This window comes from Empidonax traillii, unplaced genomic scaffold, assembly GCF_003031625.1.
Source record: "Empidonax traillii isolate 1590-97213 ecotype Southwest subspecies unplaced genomic scaffold, ASM303162v1 scaffold225:size1387458, whole genome shotgun sequence".
Lineage (NCBI taxonomy): Eukaryota > Metazoa > Chordata > Aves > Passeriformes > Tyrannidae > Empidonax > Empidonax traillii.
In genome coordinates this window covers 911,047-931,564 of record NW_020955418.1, presented here as the reverse complement: position 1 = coordinate 931,564, position 20,518 = coordinate 911,047, and the positions used below count along the sequence as shown (strand labels likewise).

The window sequence follows — 20,518 nt, the reverse complement described above, 5'->3', positions numbered from 1 at the left end:
GTGTATCATTTTAGGCTTATTTCAATATATAATTGAAACATATGCCTCAGTTTGTGGTTTTGATGAATAGCTTGTCATTCTGCAATGTTCGTTCTCCTCTCTTGCATTGCCATTAGTGAGCACAGGGCTGCATAGTGAAACAGGGCAGTGATCTCACTTGAAACCAATCACACCAAAAAATCCTCCGACTGATTTAATTTACAATGTGGCCATATGGCTGCCAGCGTAAGCATGAATGCATTTAAGGACAAGTTGAAGTACTCTGAGCTGTTGTCTTCAGACTGGGGGTTTGTAGTGCCTGTTTTATTTCTGACAACACCCATTAGAGTTATGTGTGAAGGGTAATGGTGCTTTTACACTGGTTTCTTATGCTCTGTGTAGGCTTTCTGTGGCCATGGAGAACACAGGTTAATTTTTTTTTTCACACCTCTATAATCTTACAATAATTTTGTTTGTCTCTTCCCTTGGTCATGCATGTGTAGCACTGCTGAAGTCAGTGGGGCTTCACCCTGGCACCTGGGTCTGCCAGTTTGCAGGCTCAGTTTACTTGCCACCAAAGATGGGCTGTGTGTTGACTTCCATGACAAAACATATTCTTGTCTGCCTTCTGGAACTCAGTTCTGTTGGTTTTTATATCCGTAAGGAATCTTGACATTTTCCTTTCTTTTTTAACGTGGGATTGTATTAGTAATTAAGTACTTACTGGTTAAAAATCTGTGGTATGTGTTTTAAATATCTTCTGATTATTCTTAAATTCATTGTGGATTAAAAAAAAGTTCAGATTATAATGATGACGTTCACTGACTTTGTTTCTTTCCTTTTTTTTTTTTTGCTCCCTTCTCTTTATGTGAATGGTGTATTCGTGCTTCTTGTCATCGTTGCTGCTTTTCTTGCCAATCATCTAGAAAACCACCTAAGGTAAGTATTTTGTCTCTTTTTATATTTGTATCTGCTTGAAAATGTTGAGCAATGCAGAAGAGTTGGCCACAGTGCTGTAGTATATAGATCTTGGATATTTAAAAAAAAAAATTATCTGTTCCTCATAATTCGAAGTTAAAAGACTTCATAATTTCAGAAGAATATGTTTTAATCCAACTGACATTCAGGCAAGGCACATGACTTGCTTAAGCTGTGACCAGGAAGAGCCATAATTGTAAGGCATTCATAAAAATATTTTAAAAAGTAAATAAGTATTGTGTGTAAAACATTTCATTGTACGCAATTCTGCTTAAAAGTTAAATTACTGTTCTTAAAAGGGGACAAAATGCATCCAGTGAGAAGCAAACCATTTTTGTTTGTACTGGATGATAGTCAGAAATTAATAATTGGTGTAAAATTGCCAAGGTACACCAGAATTCACTTAGAAAAGATTGTTTGTAGTGCAGAGGAAGGGCAGGAGAAAAAGTGTTGTGTACCTATATTAGGACATTATGTACCTATATTAGGACAGTTCTTCTATCAGTGCCAATTGAGATATTTAATACTAGACAGTTTGATCACTATTAGACCTTTTTTTCTATGGGGAAAAACCCCCTCCTTTCTGTTGTAATTTCGCCCCAAAAAAAGTGTTTTTACAAGAGCTTTCATTTTCTGCAGTACATCATTCGTGTTTTATTATAAGCAGATAAAGTTATTCTCAGCATTATGTAAAAGCTCAATTATGGCCTTGTATTCCTTTGACAAAAGCAGAACAGCTGCACGTTGTGCGTAAATGTCGCATTATTGTTAGATATAGTTGGATGGTCATTAATATCCTCAAGCTGTAATGCTGAAACTTCTGATGTTATGTGAAATGGTTTTCAGTTTGAGACATTTTAAGGTTCATGCCGTCAGTGGAAAATAGGCTTTGTTGAGTTTGTGAGGGTGTGATATGAGATTTGGGTGTTACTTGATTTATATAGGTTTTAGGGTACTGCATGTAGTTGATCTTCAAAGCAGGATTTTTTTAAATAAAATTTTAGAAATATTGGAATTCTCTTTGTCCTTAATGAACTAGTTTATCATCAGCCATGGATGAATTATTTTGCCAATTCAACTTGGTAGCTCAGAAGATGTGATAAGAAAATTTATTATAAGGTTATTAGGGTACTTTGCTACTTCTACAAACATCATTTAAGTATAATTTTGTGGCAAAGGTAAAATGGTTGTTCTGAGCTGAGATCTGTGAGCTGTGCCCTATGCCCCCTTCAGATTTTCTTTCCATACTTCTTCAGCCCTGCTGTAGGTCTTGTGTTTGTCATATAGTATCCAACTTTTTTTTTTTTTTTTAATATCAGTTCTTTAATGGCATCCATTTACATTAAGCTTACTGGCATAGACTCTGTTTGAATCCTTATGGATCTCCTTTATTACTGATCTCCATCAGCACTTGTAATAGGCATGTAGGAACAGCTGCCCCATGAACGAAAATTTCCCTTCCTCAGTTATCCCTTCCTTTTCTTTTTAGGAACCAGGTAGTCCCATAAGTCACCCAACAAGTCAGACTGACTGCTTCTCAATGAAAGCAGAATATGATTAATTGGCCATCTGTTGGTCAGATGGCATTGGCTATTAAACATCAGCCATGCATTTGCAATATTTTATAGCTGCACAGACAATATGTTAGGGGTAATGCTCAGTCTAGGTAATGCATTGCTAAATTCAAACCCCAGACTCTGTCTAGCCTATACTGAGAATTAGGCTTCAAAACAATAATGAATGTGACATTAAACTCCTTTTTAAAACTAATTATGTAATTTGGCTTAGTCTGGCAAGCAGTTGATATTGGGTATGGTCCTCATTACCTATAAGTAGTTTGCATAAGTATACTTGCATACATAAACTCTTAAAATTATTAATTCCTCAAGCATTGATTAGGGGCCCTAATGAAAATGAGTTCTGCAGGATGGTGTTTGGGCTGTTCAAAATGTGAATACCCATTTGCTGTCTTATCAGATTCTGTGAGAAGTTACTGCTGTGTAGCAGTCAGACACAATGACTCCTCTAGTTTAAGATCCTCAATTTAATTTTTAAGCCACAGGTACAGGTGATTTTGAGACAAAACTCCAGATTTTTCACTGATGTACACAATGGATGCATGGACCTGCATCCCAGTTTGCAGGAAGCCATAACCTCTAGCTATCTCCTTAGCAAAATAACCAACAGCTGCCTTAAACTGCTATAGGTGTCTGCTGGAGGAACCAAAGACACGTATCTTTCACTTTTCTTAAACTTTGTGGTTACCAGAACAAGTCTTTTGTTTAATTTCCAGTATTTGCTCCAAGTACAGTTCTCTCTAACCTAGAAAAGGCCTACATAACTCTTTTTACTTAGGGTAATGTGAGCACTTAGAATGACTCTGGATACAGTAGTACCAGGATCTAGTGCTTCCCACCTAATTCTTTCTTGTAGCATTCAATTTTTATATGTTTGTACTGTAATGTTTGTGAGGTAAAATTCTTATAATGAATATACAATGAGTACCTACTCTAGCTCATATACTGATTTTTACTATGGTTTCCACTTGTGCAAGGCTGTGCCCTGTAGCTCTGTCTTTTACTTGACTGTTTCTGAGATGTCTAAAATACTAGTCTAAACTTTTTTTTACAACTCTCATACAACACAGGCTAAAAATACAGTGCAATGTCAAACATTGGAATAATAGACCTGGGAGAAAAACTACCCCGTTCATCCCTCCATTCAAAAGTTTTTGTTAATAAGCTACTACTCTACTGTGGCAGGTTCCTGGCAGCTTCCTTTTATCCAGCTTTCTGTTTCAGATGCTAGGATGAATTGTGAGGCATAGAATCTTGCAAAAATAAGAACACCTTGAGGCTTGTTTGTTAGTTCCCTGTGTAATTTGAAAACCCAGAATAATTTTGGGTCCAGTTGTGAGAACTGGCCAACACCTGTGGGAACTTAAAGCTGCTTGTAGTTGAATGCCAATGTAGACATGTGAGGTAGATGTATACTTGTCTTTCATGGTTTTCCCATTTTGCTTGTCTTCTGAAAAATTGTTAAGCTTCCTGGTACAATGGCTGCAGAATTGACATCAGGGCAGTAGGAAACCACAAGTACTCATCTGTTTAGTCACAGAGATGTAGAAGAATAACTGAAAGTTCATGAAATCTTAGTGGAAATAAAGGTAGCAATTTTAAACTTTCAATTTCATGCAAAAAGTATTTGCCTTTTATTTTTCTTTTAATATTAAGCACCTAAATGGAATAGATTTTCCAAAATGTAGTTAAAAACTAGTCCATATGAGGTGCTTGAAATTTAAAGTTTCTCTCTGTGTCACAGATATCTCTGTTCAAATGCTTTTCAATAGTACTTTTGATATAGTTGGTTGATACAGTTTTGATATGAGCTGGTAAAGATCTTCGCTAAAAAGGCATTTTCAGTGCCCAGTGATGCCCAGTTTGAGTATTGGCCACTGAGTGTGAGACTTGAACATTAACAGAACTTCTGATAGCTTTGGTAGTCAGGTTGACAGGGGGTGTAATACCTTCTTCAGGGAAAAAATTAATAGGAAAAAATAATAATTATTCTGCACACTTCTATCGGAAGAAAAAGTAATACCCACCGTTTCTGTTTTCAAGAAAGAATAATCAATTTCTTACCCTGTCAATTCTTGCATTTGCAATCTGTTTTCCCAAAGGTCTGAGTCGTCCAGAAAATTGTTTTGGGGTGTTGGGTGCTTCCTTAAAGTGTGGTTGCTGGGAATGTTCAGGGTAGCTGTTTTGTCATCACCAGTCAAAGTAATTTTTAAGTGTTCTTCTGCCAGTTTTAACGGAGAGGGGAGTTTTGCTGCAGCTGCTCTACGTGTTTTGCAGATAGTGCATGCCCTAGCAGTTTCTGCCTTTTTGCCTGACTCTTTTTTTTTTTAAAAAAAAAAAAAAAAAAAAAAGTAATCTTGTTACTTCTGTTAGAAGGATTTGGCAATTTTCCAAAGCAGATTTTATAAATAGACTAAGTCCATGCCATGGCTTTTTATGTTTGTTATGAAAACATACTAAAATGCTATATTTACATTTGTTTTATCTTGAGGCAGAATTTTAATCTTCCTATTGCATAATCGTTTTTGACCTTTTAAAAATCAGTCTGACTAATTTTTATCTCTTTAAAAAAATCCCCATAAAAATTGCTTTTCTATGAGAAATTCCTGGCCATAAGCACGTATTTTAGTTTTAAGAGTCTCTTTGCAAAATGAGTGTTTAAATTAGAAGTCACTAATGATCCTGACTTGATTTTCCGTGTTAACCAAGGGGAAAATGCATAGGACAGTAGATTAAATTGGCCTAGAGTACTGCTGTATTGACATTTAAATCATTACACATGAGCATGTGTAGCTGGGTAACCTTTTTGACTGATCTGTGTGATCCACTGCAAATAATGCTTAGTTTTAAGGGGGAAGAATTGGCATCTGGTAGATTTGGATCCTTTCAAGAGGTTTGTTTTTGGTTTGTTTTGTTTTGTTTTTTTTGTAATTGAATTGCTTGCCATTTGATCATCGTAGAGATTAGGCATTGTTACTAAGTCCTGCGAGGGAAACTTCCATAGACTATGAGAAGAGAAACAGTGCTTCTTGGACTACAGAATTTAGGAAAAGGGTTAGGGGGTTCTTATTGATGGCAGGTTTTTATGCTTAGATTTGAAGTGTGATGATCAAATGCACAAAAGTAATTTAAAGTGCCCCCTACTTACACGAATGCCTGAAGACAAGGTGAAGTAACCGCTGCGTTTTACTTGCGGTTCAGTGGCCAAATTTCGTCTTTGACTCAGTCACGTCAGGGAACATTCTGACTCATGAAGATGTCTCCTTCTATTTGTGCTGCAGTAATGACTCAGGCCTCCCTTTAGATTATTATTATTATGGGTTTGTTTGTTTTCTCTTCAGAAGGGAATTCCAGAACTCATTTCACTCTCGTGGACTAGGTGTTGTCTCAGTATTGAGTCTTCCCTCAAGCCATTTGATGTGTTTTTCATTAAACTGGAGGAAAGAGAGGGAGGTGAGATTACTGTGCTAACCTGGTTTTATCCTTCTGGAATATTTGCAGCAATAGACATTTTGGGAAGATGTCTTAGATTGGATTACGACATATCTGTGGATTAGATTGCACAGTAACTTTGAATAGCAGGGAGTTCAAGACGTTCTTGATCCCCAAAAGCCGAAAGAAAATGATCCTCCTTCTTCCTCACCTCAGGACTTCTCTCTAGGGAATTGGGGTGTTTCTGCTAGCAGAGCCTGTGGCTGTTGCTCTACATTAACATGCATGGCTTGTCTCACTAAGGAGATCAGCTCTTGGAAGGCCAGGCAAAGAAAATCTTGACCCGGGCAAAGTTTTATTAAAAAGGTGGTTTGAGATTTTCCCCACCTTTTGTGCTCCCAAGGCAGAAAGCTAAACCAGAATCTGCATCTTTAACTCATCCACAGTCAGTTTATCATGGCAATACTCTGCAGCTTAGGTGTGTTTGTGGCCATATAAAGCTGTAAAAAACCAATGGTATATGTCTACACTGTGATGTTCCCAAAAGTGCGGAAAAAGGAACTTGGATCTAGTCCCAATGTGTTAAGTGGTTTTACAGGACACTGTTCCAGGTCTGCAAGCCCTGTGAGCACAGTATTGAACCTCATTCGATTTCTGCCTAGCTGGAACTCTTTACTGAAGTGATTTTAAGTGATCTTTTTATTAGAGCAGGCTCTCATAGCTTGTCTCTCTAATAGAGCTACATTTTCTGTTTGTAGTTTCTGAGCTTCCTCTGCTGAGATGCAGCACTGTGCTCTTAATTTAGGCAGGTAATCTAATACTGTTTATTTGCTCCTTAAGGCTTGTAAGTAGTAATGATCCTCGCTGAGTATTAGGAAAACTTGTAGTTTAGTGAAACTATTAGTAAAACTTTTGTGCATATTGTGTTGATGTCTGCCAAATAGTCATCTCATTATATTGAGTCCTTGTGCTGCTGTTTCATTACTGTTGGCAGAAATGTTTGTTAGTGTTAGTACCTGGAGAAAAGTGGAGTTAGTTATTAGATTTCGGCTGTGTTTTGAAATCTGCATTAAGGGAGAGAGTAAGGAGTATTTTGTATAATAGTATACAGATAGAAAAGAATTATTGAGGTTTGCAGCTCTCAAGATTTCACAGAAGTATTCCTGCTGCTGAAGCATCTTTACAGTTCTGATTTAGGATCTACAGAAACAGTAGACTCTAATTACACAGTCACAGATATGTCCTGCTTTAAAAAAAATGCCTTGTAGCCAGAGGATCCTAATTTCTCTTTCTATGTGCTTCTGCAGGTGTTTGCCTTTGATCACTGCTTCTGGTCCATGGATGAATCAAACACCACAAAATATGCAGGTAAACTATTTTCTATACATTGGACAGTGGAAATAATTTGAGAACATGTGAGAGTTTGGGCCTTTGTTTTGTGGAGTTGCTTTGGTGTTTTTCTTTGCCTTGTGGAGTTGGTTTGGAGTTTTTTTCTGCACTTTGTACTGTGATGCTCAGTTGACTTCTTCACAGAAGCAGGCATCTCATTTTTGCAGAATTGAATCATCTGAGTGTAAGGCCTCAGACGAGAAGGAATGCAAATTTTAAAGTAGCTGGTACGCTGTTCAGGAGGGATGCTTGCACATCTTTTAAGTCATTCATAGTCTGATCGTTCATCCCTAGTGTGTTTTTAGCAGTCAGCTTTGTGATTTCTTCCTTCTGAAAGCTGGATAATCCATGCAAGATTGTAGGTTTCTCGTAACTGGATTTTTGTATTAGCATATTCATATTTTATAAGAGCACTTCTTTTGGTGGAGAGAGCTCTGAATGCTGCAATCTCAAAGCTGTGGTCCACAGAAAAGAAAAGAACACAGCATTCAGCTTAGTTATTTGTATTATGAAATTTTGTGGCCCACAAGATCTTGAAGGGTTAATTACCTCAAAGTTTGACACTAGAGGTCTCATAAATGAACTGTCATATACGTGTGTTAAAATATATCTCTGACTGCAATCCCAAATCTTAAGGATTGCACTTGGCCCCATGTGCCTCAAGTGTGCGTGTGGGAGCTGCACCTGTTGGGTGTACCGTGGTGATAACCCATTTGCAGAGAAGAGAGCGAGCCGAGACACACCCCTAACTTTTTTCTGTCTTGGTTTAACTCATCTCCAGGTGAATTCAGTGGGGTTCTAGGTCTGTTTGGTTTTAATTTGAGTCAGAACAAGTTCTCTCGAGCCTGTTTCAGAAGCTGTAATTGAATTTGTCTTATCTGAAGTTTTATTATCTGTATATAGATCAACCTCTTGTTGGGCTGTTCTCTGGAAAGCTGTGGCTCACATCTCTTCCAATTTTCTCACTGTCCAAAAGCTATGAGGTGCTTTTTCGCCTAATCCAGTTTACGTTCCTGTGTGGAAAAAAGGAAAACCAAAACATTGTGGGTTTTTTTGTTGGGTTAGAGAGGTTTTTTTGTTGTTTTGTTGGGTTGTTTCTGTTTTCTTGGCAGGGAGGCTTTGCTATTGGTGTTTTTTTTTCCCTTTTCACAAATATGCAAAGAATGTGAGTTAAAAGGCTTGCATACGAAAAACAATGCTTTCACTGATTTTTTTTTTTTTTTTAGTCATTGTTGTTGTATGGTCTTGAAGCTAACTTGTGACTTCCAGCCCTCATGTTCTAGAACGTAATGATTTTAACACAATATCAAAATAAAAGTAACTAAAAAAAAAACCCCACCAAAGTGTTTCAGACCAAAGTTACTGGCTTTTGGCTCGTTCACCTGCTTATGCATGAAGAGATGTTATCCTATACTTCAGTGGTATTTCTTGGTTTAGAGCAAACAAACCAAATGCAGAAATGACAGTATTTCAGTTTTTATATATTAGTAATAGTAAGGCTGCCTAAGCCTGTTTCACAGCTTGGCCTTAAGTTACTGTGCATTTTTACAAACAAAAAGAATAATTTATGATAACTGGTTTTGGTTGGGGTTTCTTATGATTTCTTTGCTTTGTGGAACAAACCCCCATTGTCCTAGATGCCTTGCAAATATAAAGGTTGTCTATGTCCAGAGATTGTACTAAAGATTATAACAGAATTAAAAACCTTAAAGAGTCCTAACAAGCCATCTGACCCTCAAGTTTTTGAGCTAAACTGTAACCTGCTGGATGCTGGGCTACAGAAGGGTAGCTAAGTGTATTAAACATTCCCTGCCCAAAGTAACGCCCTGTGGATGTGTAAGTTTAATGTCATTGACAAGAGCAGGGATTAGTTGCACAATTAAAAAGAAATATGTGTAAAGCTTGAAAGCTTAGTCCAGAGTGCTTGGAAATGTAAGCTGCATGAGCTTCAGGCTTAAGTAAAAGTCTTAAAATAAAAAAAAAAAAAGGTATGTGCAACAAATTTAATTACTTGAAAAGCACTTTTACCTGTCTCACAGGAGTACAGTGGAAGATGTGACAGTGAAAGGTTTAACAAGAGATTCTCAAGTACTAGGCTACCCTGTCGGTCATTGCTCTCTGTGCAAAACAAAGGCATGTTGTTGAAAACATATATTGTTTTGTATATCGTACTAGATTAAAGATTGATACATGTGACATCAGAAAACACACAGAATGCACCACAGATGACATATGCCCGAGTCCTGTTTGTTTGTTTTGTTTTTTTTTTTTAAATGCCAATAAACCCAAAGTTTGTCTGCTCCTGGAAATACACGTTTGTTACAGGATCCATAAAACTATCACACATGATTGGGCTGGTTTTATTTTTGACTTTGTTCATTTATCTCTAGTACTACCAGCACTTATTAATCTTGTTAATATTAATAATATCTTGCTCAAGAGTGAGATTCTTGTTTGGATAAACTTAATTACATGGGTAAGGCTGGGGGGTAGCCAGGCTAACCCTGAGATTGGATTAGCCATCTCTTTCTTTTACCCTAAATTTATTCTGTAAGATGTCTTCAGCTTCTTTGGCTGAACATAAGGCTTATTTTGTTTGTACTAATTTTCTTTCTGTACTCATGTTCAGGAAGTACAAGTTTGAAAGTACTTACCTTATCTTTCCAGCACTTGAAAACACAGGAATTGATGCTGTTGGTAGCAGAATTGCTTTTTTAGCCAATTTTTTTTTTCCACTGAAGTGGAAACTGGGTTACAAAATTCTAAAATGATCCAACAGTATCTCTGACAGAGATGGTGAAGGCAACCTTCATATGATGGTAAGTGTCCAGAAGGCACCTTTGCAGCTGTCCTTGCAGGACTATCTGATAAAGACAGCAGGGAGTCTGGAGCACAGAATATAGGAGTAAGCTCTCTGCAAGACCTTTGTGGAAGTGATACCCTGATTTCAGATACTGCAGGAGATGGGGGCTCTTTAACACACTGATATACTGTGTTAGAGACTGCAAGATCATAGAGTCACAAAATGGTTTGGATTGATGTGATCTTAAAGACCATCTAGTCCTGATGGCCTAATGGCCTAAAGACCATCTAGGACTTTAAAGATCTTCCACTAGACCAGGTTGCTCAGAGCCCCATCTAACCTGGCCTGGAACACTTCCAGGGATGGGGCATCCACAGCTTTTCTGGGCTACCTGTGCGACTGTTTCACCACCCTCACAGTAAAAAATTTCTTCCTAATATCCCTTCTACACTTTCAGTGTAAAGCCATTACCCCTTGACCTTCTCCAGCTTTTATGTGGCCCCCTTCAGGTACTGGAAGGCTATAAGGTCTCCCTGGATCATCATTCTCTTTTCCAGGGTGAATTACCCCCGTTTCCAGGCTGTATCTGTGCTTGGGATTGCCTTGACCCAGGTGCAGGATCTTGCACTTGGCTTAGTTGAAATTCATGAGGTGTGCAGGGACCCACCTCTCAAGCCTGTAGAGGTTCCTCTGGATGGCATCCCTTCCCTCCAGGGCATCTAACACACCACGTGGCTCAATGTCATCAGCAAATTTGCTGAGGGTGCACTCAGTCCCACTGTCCATGTTGTTGGATCTTAAAGATCTTAAACAGCACCAGCCCCAATACCAACTGGCAGAGCCCCCTTTGAATTTCAGAACTCTGTCTGAATTGTTCTTAAGCCTGAAAACTAAGTATCTATAACTTATGTTAAAGTGCGTGGGGTTTTTTGGGGGGTTGTTTTTGTTTGATTTGGCTTTTTATTGTTGTTTTGTATTTTTTTTTAATCCAACCCGGTAGCAGGTAGAGGGAGGATTACTCTGAATACTGATGCTGTATGTTTCTGAACAGTTTGGGGCTGTCATTCCAAGCAAGGAATGGTTACAAACCTCTGGGTTTGTGCTAATTGTCATATGCTAGCTTCTGACTTTTTTCTGATGGTTTAATTCTGAAAGACATAATTGGGTATTTGGTGAGAATATGGACCCCTTGTTGAAAAAGGGTGAGAAAGAAGTCAATGAAATAGGTTTTGAGGAGGGAAGGGAATTTGGTTAAAGGACAGAATGAATTTGCCTTGATCTGGAAGAGGGATGAGCTTTGTGTATAGGCTATAGTAGAAGCGTTTTGGGAGTAAGCAAAGTAGCTTATTACCATTTGTTCTTGACTTGAATGGGTGAAGAGTCAGTTCATGTATAAAGGACACACCTGCTTGCCTTGAGAAGCTCACAGAGACAAATAACTGCTCGCATTTTGGTTGAGAGGAAGATATTGAGAAATTCTCAGCAAAGAGAACAAAGAATTCCTTTTACAAGCCTGGACAACAGTAAGAGCCTATTGAAGTCTGTGATGAAGTGTATTTTTAAAAGGAAGAAAAGAAACCCTTCAGTTTGGGAAGGATTCAAGAGATGGCATAAATAACTTCTATAGCACTTAGGCAGGCCCATTCCGAGGACCCCACGCTGTATCAACTTGCCCGTGGATTTTTCATGAAGTTCCTAACCTGCATCGTGTTAGGCATGGCATCTCAGCTCTGCTTCTGCAGGCTGCATTGTCCTGAAAGGCCAAACACCCGGCTTTGAGCTAAGCTTCAACTGTATAAGAAATATATATGCTTTCAGCATTTTCAACTGCTACATTCAAAAGGAAGCAAACCTGGCAATTAGCTTAAAGATCTGTATGGTTCTACTCTCATGAGAGATCGTGAGTGGTGGAGTTGGAGCACGGGCTCCCTGACGGCCCTGGGTGTGATTTCCCCAGCCTGACTGACTGCACTGTCTGTCAGTCACCTGAGGCTCCCCAGTGTTCTGAGCAGAAGATGGGAGAGGGGATGGATGTTTCTGGCCTTTAGCCAGCTGGAAGATTGGGAATCCCGGTCTCAAAGACAATAAGGGAAATCCTTCTGTTAACTAATTTTTTTTTTTTTGTTTTCTGTATTTCTCCCTTTTGCTGTAAATTAAGTCAGAATCAAGTTAAATCCCCCACTAACCTTGTTAAACACTCGGCAATCGGTGGAAGAAAAGTCCTGTAAATAAGCAAAAGCATGCATTCCAGGCAGTATAGGTTTATTTAACAAAACAAAATTGCAGCAGTGTAGACAATGGATCTGCATTATGTTTTTTTGACAGTAAGTGCACATGGGCATAATTCTGTATATTACAGATTTTGTAATCAGTTGGCAAACCCACTAATAAAATTCATGGGGGAAACAGTGAGGTTTTGTAATGAAAAATAGCAAAATCTCTTGGATGATAAACTGTTGCCCTCAACAGTACACTGCATTAGGAAATTAATAAAATATCCATAATTGAACTGTAGCATTTTCTGTTCCTTTGTGTGAGTGCACTTAAAACCAAATCTTATTTTGTTCCACGATAATTCAGCTGGTTACCATAAACAACACTCTTTAATGACCCATTTGTCTATGTTGGTATTGCCGAGTTCTTAAAAGATGTAATAAAAATATCAATTAAAAATTATATATTGGTGTCTAATTGACTTTCAGTTTGTGTTGGCAGTTTGAAAATTAAATTTCTTCTGAAAAATAAATCCATCTTTGCCTATGATATTCAAAAGATTCAAATAAATTCCTTCCCCACTAAAAAGTTCTGTAGCTTATGCTTATCACGAGCATGCCCAGTATTATAACATTTTGGTATCTGCTTTTTTTTCCTTATGAATCATGGAGGAGACTGCTGGTTTATCGCTTGTCAGTGGGCAAGAAAAGTTTTGTCCTCTTCTGACAAATGGTTTTATTCCCCTCCACTCACAATCATTGTGTGATATATACCCTTTTCTCATAATAATTATACTCAGCTTCAGTCTTTGCTTGATTTTGTGTTCTTGCTCAGCAAGATAGTGGCCTCTTTGGTGCTTGGTAACTACAAAATGGGCCCTCAGGAGCAGGTTAGAAAGCAAATTTTTCTGTATTGTACATTTTTAATAAAATCTTTCCAGAGTATAGCAGATTCTCCTCTGTTTTTAATTCCTGTATTCAGCAAGATTAACTGTGTTAATCGAAGACCAGTGACACTTTGGAATTTTAGAAATTCAACTGGAAAGATACACAAAGACCACTTGATAGTGCACTGCTGCACCAGTCTTTTCATTACAACAGAAAAGGAATTAGGTATAGTTAAAGGAAAATAAAAGTCTTGTCCTATTTGCATGCCTCTAAAATATTCTGCAATCATTCTGGAGGTTGTTCTGCAGGAATTTCCTGGCTTACCAATTACTTGAGGATCATGGAGTGTGGATATTCTCATGAAATGTATAACTGTAGAGCTAGATTATTTTTTTATGCCAGTATATTCCATTTTGAGAACTACAGAAGTTGCTGATGCATCCACTGGAAAACAGAATTTCTTGTAACTGACAAGTGCTGGAATTCCCATACCAAAATGAGAGATGCAGCTGATTGTAGCTGTTCAGAGAGTCACCAGCAGTGAATGCAAGGTTAAACCCAAACACCAGAAGGTGAACGAATACTGTTCTTAGCTAAGCTCAGCTTGTTTTGGGTGTACACACAGCTGGTGTAATTCTTTGATCAGAACTCGAAGCAGGCAACCCATTGACTCTCCTTGTGGTGTACAAACTCTGGGTTTTCCTATTAAAACAACAAAAAAAACCCCCAAAAAAACCCAAAACCCGAACAAAACAACCCAAACCAACCGCTATCCGAAATCCTCCTGGCACAGGGAGACAATATTCAGACTATGAAATTCTGCAGCTGATGTTTCAAACTATGGATTTGGTGGAATATATCCTCAAACAGCTCTGTTGAAGTCTGACAGCCTCCCAATATGCATTTCCTCCCTGAATGTCACTGGAATGCTTTTATCTTGGTTCCACTATCGCCTTGCCACAGCGTGGATCGTAGCAGTATGGTGAAACTTGAGGCCAGTTCCCAAGAGAACAACTGCTAATATTCCTAGGAAGATATCTGTTGTGCCTCTAATGTTCCAGTTCACTAATGGCTTTCATTGCAATTCTGTTACAGTACTCTCTAGTTTGTGATTAAATAATGCATATTACTTGCAAAAGTGACACTTAAAAAAATAAAAAATTTAGGCATCTGGGTTATTTTCTAAGCTTTCAGCTTATATGACACCTTTCAAAGAACTAGTCCCTTCACAGGATAATCAACAATATATTTAAACATGGGAAACTGTTACACTGCGTTCAGGCAGCAGTTTTGAATTTGTCACTCAGTTGTGTGTGAAATCACTTGTTCATTCATCAGTGCTCTCAATAGAAAAAAGTAATGTAGAAACCTTTTTTTATTCGTGTTTTCAGTTAATTTTAGTATGTTATTCAGTTTAAAATTAAAAAAAAAATCCAATTATTTTCTAGGTCAAGAAGTGGTGTTCAAGTGCCTTGGAGAAGGAATTCTTGAAAAGGCCTTTCAGGGATATAATGCTTGTATTTTTGCCTATGGACAGACAGGTGAGTGTCCTGTGCTAAAGGGGAACAACACTTTGTGCATATGGGAAGTGAGGAACATAAATATTAAAACAGATAACATTTCAAAATTGTATTTTGAAATATTATAGTGTTACATATCAAGCGTTTGGCACAGCCAGTGACAATGTACAGTTCTTAAAAGCAGCTCTGTCATTATGATCCTAGTTGCTACCTGTTGGGGCCACTTTCAAAGCCTGAAAGCAGTAGTTCCTACTGAAGGGTCATTCAGTCTTTTGTGTTCAAGTGTGTTCCAAGGGGTCCCTAATAATGTTCCTGCTGAAAGAAACCTTTAAGATAATTTCTCTTTTTGTTTGCTTGTGCCTTGTAGTCCAAAGAGCAAGCTGGAATAGCATGTCATGTTGTTCTGATATGTGCTTCTGGAGGAATAAAAAGAGAATTATTAAAACGTGCTTCTTGAACAAATGGGTAATTCAGCAATTACACTCAAAGCATTTTCTTCTCCTTTTTTTTTCCTTTAGGTTCAGGAAAATCCTTTTCAATGATGGGCAATGCAGAGCAGCTGGGTCTGATCCCACGGCTCTGTTGTGCTTTATTTCAGAGAATCTCTGTGGAAGAAAATGAATCTCATACTTTTAAAGTAGAAGTGTCCTATATGGAAATCTACAATGAAAAAGTCAGAGATCTGCTTGACCCAAAAGGGTGAGTAGCTTCACTCTCCCCCACAGCCTTCCGTATTTTTGTCTAAAACTATAAAAAGAGAAATCAGTTTTGCAAGTCCCTGAGAAGGTTTTTGGAGACTGTGTGTTTAGATGACTTCTCTGGAGAGGATTAGATACTAAACACCAGAAAGAAGAGAATATTCATGTAAAGCTTCTATACACCTTTGTGGATCAGTTCAAACATTAGGATATTATCCAAATGATGCAATCAAATACTGTATGAGGTAGTTTACCACCAGCAAAACTGCATATGAGTAAATTCTGGAGTGTTTCTGCCACGTGATCCAAACAGTATTCAGGTAATAATTTTCATTGATTATAAGGAATTTGAAGCTTCTTTATAACTTGGTTCTCATGGTTTAGATGTTGAACTCTGGGAATGCAGAAGAATATACTCAGGCATTCTTTCTTCTGTTTTATCTACACAGAAATACTGGTTAGGCTCTCTGACTTGGAGATTGATATATAAGATAGGATTTTTTGATGGGATTTTTTCGTCTGAGTATTGATATGTGTGGTGTATATTTGGATCCTTGAACATAATTGCAGAAGGTGAAGAGGTATGCAAGTTAGTTAAAAAGGTAGATTTGAGACTTACTTGATATGTGTCAATAAAGTGTAGAAAATGCAAGACGAGTTGAAACTTCAGCAAATTGCTGAGGGGAGGATTTTTAGTTTCCTTTCTTTTCTCAGCATTCTTTCTGCCAAATAAGGCATTTCAGGTTTTGTTACAGCCACAAATTCCAGGGTGGAAGGATACATTAAAAATAATTCACATATATAGGTTAAAACTGGTTAGACTGGTTTGAGTCTTTTTTGTTCCTTTGAGTTACAAATTCTGGAATACTTTCTTCTTCCTGTTACAATAAAAAGGACATAAATTAACCTCTGGTATATAAAAGATACCAATTTCATATGAAAATTTTTGGATTTCCGTGGTAATTAGTAGATTGTACATAAAGTCTACTTTATTCCGTAGGAGTCGGCAGTCTCTCAAGGTTCGAGAGCACAAAGTCTTGGGACCATATGTTGATGGCCTGTCTCAGTTGGCTGTTACAAACTTTGAGGTAAACCTAAACCCCTAACAATTTTATTAATAACACCTATGTACACAAGCAAGAAGAATCTTATAAGAGGTGTCTATCCAGATATCTTGGTTCTTGAGTGGTTATGGTCTCTGACAATTGCGAAGGTCTTCTGTAATGCTTCAGGAGGATTTATTTCATGTAGAAGCACTGGTTTTGCCTTTATGTAAGTTAAAAATATAATAGTGTCATCTTATTATTTTGTAGTTTTCATTGCACATGGTATATGCCACAAACACAGTGTTTGCTTGACACAGGAAATATGAGGCTTCTAAAATAAGAATATTAGTCTTTCAGCATAAATTTCTTTGTTTTTGTTGTCGAATACTACCTTCTATTTTATATAGGTGTGTATATAGGTAATTCATAACTTAAATCAAAACAGCATCTGAGCCCACTTGATTTACCAAAACATATTCAAATAAATCAGTATAGTAGAAGCCAATTAATTACTACAGCCACAATGGAAATAATTAGAGCAGTGCAGCTTGGAGATCTGATTTGGAAATGTTTTTTTAAAAAATGTTCATTCTTTGTGTGGTATTATGTGGGAACTATTTTGCTTTTTTATGGGGGTTTTTATTTTTCTGAAGCATCTGTGTGTATTATAGAGTTATAAAAACTGCTTTTGCAGTGAAATGCTTACTTTGAAAGCACACCTTTTTTGTTGAAATTCTAGTAAGTATTGTTCATACTTAGTTTTTGGCTGATAACTTCTGAAACTGTTCTGGAGGATTCAGCAAGCACATATAGCAGACTTGGCATGGTCATCTTTGTTTTACACGTGTCAGAAGGTACAGGCTCAAGCGAGGTAACTTGAGCCAATTAAGTGAAGATAGTATTAGTTCAGTAAAGAGATGCCCTGTGTTCACTTCTGTAAGTAGATCTGTGTTGGCTTGATTACCGCCCTTAAACAAGATGGTTTGTGATGTGGGTGTTACCAGCGTATTTCAGCTGCAGATAAGGAGATGGTGCATGGACTGTAGTTGCTGGGCTTTTAAGTGCAGCATTTAAAACAAAGATATGATTTAACGTTCTGTGGACTTACCATCTGTACCACCTCAAATAGATCCTAAAATGAGCAAAGAATTCTCTCATTGCTTCTACCTTCCCTTCTCCCTCTCTCACCCTTCCATCTAGATGGGAATTTTGTTCAGCAAGCACAATACTTGCTTTTATCCTAGCATCACTTTTTACTCTTTTTGCTCTAGGATATTGAGTCACTGATGTCGGAGGGAAACAAATCACGAACAGTTGCCGCAACCAACATGAACGAAGAAAGCAGCCGCTCTCATGCTGTATTCAATATTATAGTGACTCAGACACTTTATGACCTGCAGTCTGGTGTATGTATTTCTGTTGATTAATTTATGAAGTTGTGTTGGATTCTTCTTTTTCCTTTCTTTCCCACATACCTTATCTGTTTAGCTGTGCTTTGAGATTGTGCTTGATGCCATGGGGTCCAGTAATCAAGGTCGAGAGAGCCCTGGAAGAGTGAGAAAGCACACCAGATAAAGCAAACAATTGGTGCACTTTTTAAGATTATATTGCCACGATGGTAATATATTACCTTCCTAGGTCTTAACTGTTGCTGGAGTTGGTATGTTTTAATGTCCTATGCTGCCAGTATGGTTATTGATATTACCACACAGCTGATTCTGGTTCCTTAGTGCCTCAGGCCTTTACTATAAAATATACAGATGACCTTCAAAGAGTTATAAAAACTCTGACAATTCCTTCTCCTCTCCTATCTTGAACTTGATACTTTAATCCATGTTATTATAAAGAACAGTGTTTCATGGTGCCAGTGTTTCTTAGCTGTTCTCCCATGTCCCATTTGCACAGAATTCTGGAGAGAAGGTCAGCAAGGTCAGCCTGGTGGACTTGGCTGGGAGCGAGAGAGTGTCCAAAACAGGAGCTGCAGGAGAACGCCTGAAGGAAGGCAGCAACATAAACAAGTAAGACATCGGTATACACAGGTTGCAAAGACTAGTCTTTGTTTCCTTGGCCTTCTCTCTCGATGTGCATGTCACAAGTCAGCTCAAACGAGCTTCATCAGAAGCAGTTCTGTGCTGAGCACCGTGTGTTTCCTGACGTTGGCACAGGGATCCTGATTCATACTTGACTCAGACGAGGGCTATATGAATTTTATCTGGAAAAAGTGACAGCAGTGCTCTTTAATTAAGCATATACCTTTTGTGACTCATTTATACACCCTGTCCCCAGGCTCATGTGTTTGTCTCATCATCTGCTCAAGGAAGAATGCAAAGTTGCGGTGTTGAATGGCTTTGTTCCAACATGAATTAAAATATGTAAGGGTATAATGTACAGTTTAAGAAAATCGGATCAGAATGAAGCTGTGTTGGTTTAGAATTGCCTTGGGCATTTGTGCTCAAGCAATGACAAGTTTCAAAGGATTTTTTTAACCATAATTACTGTGTTATTGTCCAATAGCAAGAATTTAGCACACTATTACCGCTGTCTTAAATATACTAATCCTCTGGGAAAGAAAGAGTCTAACTGTTGCATTAAAAGCTACTGCTTTTTCAATTAAATTTTAAAATGTTAGGAAATATTTTGGTATTTTAAGTTGACAATGACGGCACAAAGTGTGTATGAACAGCATTCATGCTTACAATGATTTAAATTTACCTCTTGCTGAGTTCGAACATGTTTGCTCTTTTTAGCTTAATTTTTAATCTGCTTTGCGTTTAATGCATCATAGCGGTGGCCACAACTGGCGTAGTCCCAAAGAAACAAAATTATGTGGCTCTGCTTGCCTAATGGCAAATATTGTAACCTTACCCTGCAGGTTACTAGTTAAATTCAGATTGGTTTTACTAGAAATTCTATTTGTATTTTGCATAAACAAAGATGAAATTAAGTGTTTCTTTCTAATCCTTGTGGAAGAGTTCAAATGCCAACTCTCCCAACAGCTGCTAACAAATGGCAGGTGTAGCTATAGATACAGAAAGACTTTTGTCAGTTTTTTTCCTAACAGCATGTTTATTCAGTGTTAAACTTGTATGGTACCAGTGCAGTTGGCAGGTTTGTTTCGCCCATGCTGAACCTCATTGCCAATACAGGACTTCAAATAAAAGTGCCAGACCTTTCTAGAAAATGAAAGATCTTAGAAAGAAAACTGGGCAGCTCTACATTTTCTATTCAATTAAATTCTTATATGCTATAAGAATGTAATAGCTTATATGCTATTACTTAGTCCATTTATTAAGGATTCTCTGTGAAATAACTTTTGGAACTGATAGGCAAAAGAGAATTCCTAATGCTGTGCTTGGTGTCTTCTGTTAGTTTTTTGCTGTTCAGGTTTCAATGAGTGACTTTTTTAGCCTCAGAACTGATGGGCATGTTTTATCAGACTACCTCTTCAGAGAACATTGTGTGTGATCTTCTTTGGGGTGTGATGCACCTTACTTATTAGGGAAAGATAATAATCTTTTCTGGAGTGATCCTGTATACTTAAACTGTAAACCATATACCTTCCTATGTCAGCTTCTTTTCTTATTATTTTTCTTTTATAAAAAAACGAGTAACATGTATTGGTAGCATGTGTTATGTTTATTGTGATCAAAAATGGAACTGCTGGGAAGTAAATTTGCTGTTTGTGCTGCGTTTTGTTGCCTTGAAGAAGAATGTGGAAATAATGTGCCTGTTTCTTAACAAAGCAGGGAAAATTTACACTCAGCTGTGTCTACCAAAACTGCGTAGTGTTTGTCTCTGCAAGTGTCTGTGCCGTTTGTTTCTGATGAAAACTGGTTAGAGCTGTGGTAGTTGCCACCTTGGTCCCACAATTTACCCTGCTGAAAACGCTCTTTCCTATCTTGGGGACAGCATATTGCAGAGCAGGGGTGATGGATTGCTCTCCCACTTACTGGCAAGGAAGATGGTGAAGGGTCTTGAGGGGAAGCCACATGAGG

At 37.8% G+C, this 20,518-nt stretch overlaps 1 protein-coding gene across 6 annotated transcripts in view; it reads left to right on the top strand.

Annotated features, from left to right (window-relative positions):
- Window positions 1–20,518, top strand: part of KIF13A (kinesin family member 13A) — a 104,993-nt gene that overhangs the window by 38,861 nt on the left and 45,614 nt on the right. For all 6 annotated transcript variants that reach the window (XM_027887922.1, XM_027887925.1, XM_027887924.1 and 3 more), the window contains exons 3-9: window positions 906–918; window positions 7,274–7,334; window positions 14,708–14,800; window positions 15,298–15,478; window positions 16,478–16,565; window positions 17,795–17,929; window positions 18,429–18,541. In XM_027887922.1, coding sequence (XP_027743723.1) covers window positions 906–918; window positions 7,274–7,334; window positions 14,708–14,800; window positions 15,298–15,478; window positions 16,478–16,565; window positions 17,795–17,929; window positions 18,429–18,541 — 684 coding nt within the window. The remainder of the gene's footprint in view (window positions 1–905; window positions 919–7,273; window positions 7,335–14,707; window positions 14,801–15,297; window positions 15,479–16,477; window positions 16,566–17,794; window positions 17,930–18,428; window positions 18,542–20,518) is intronic.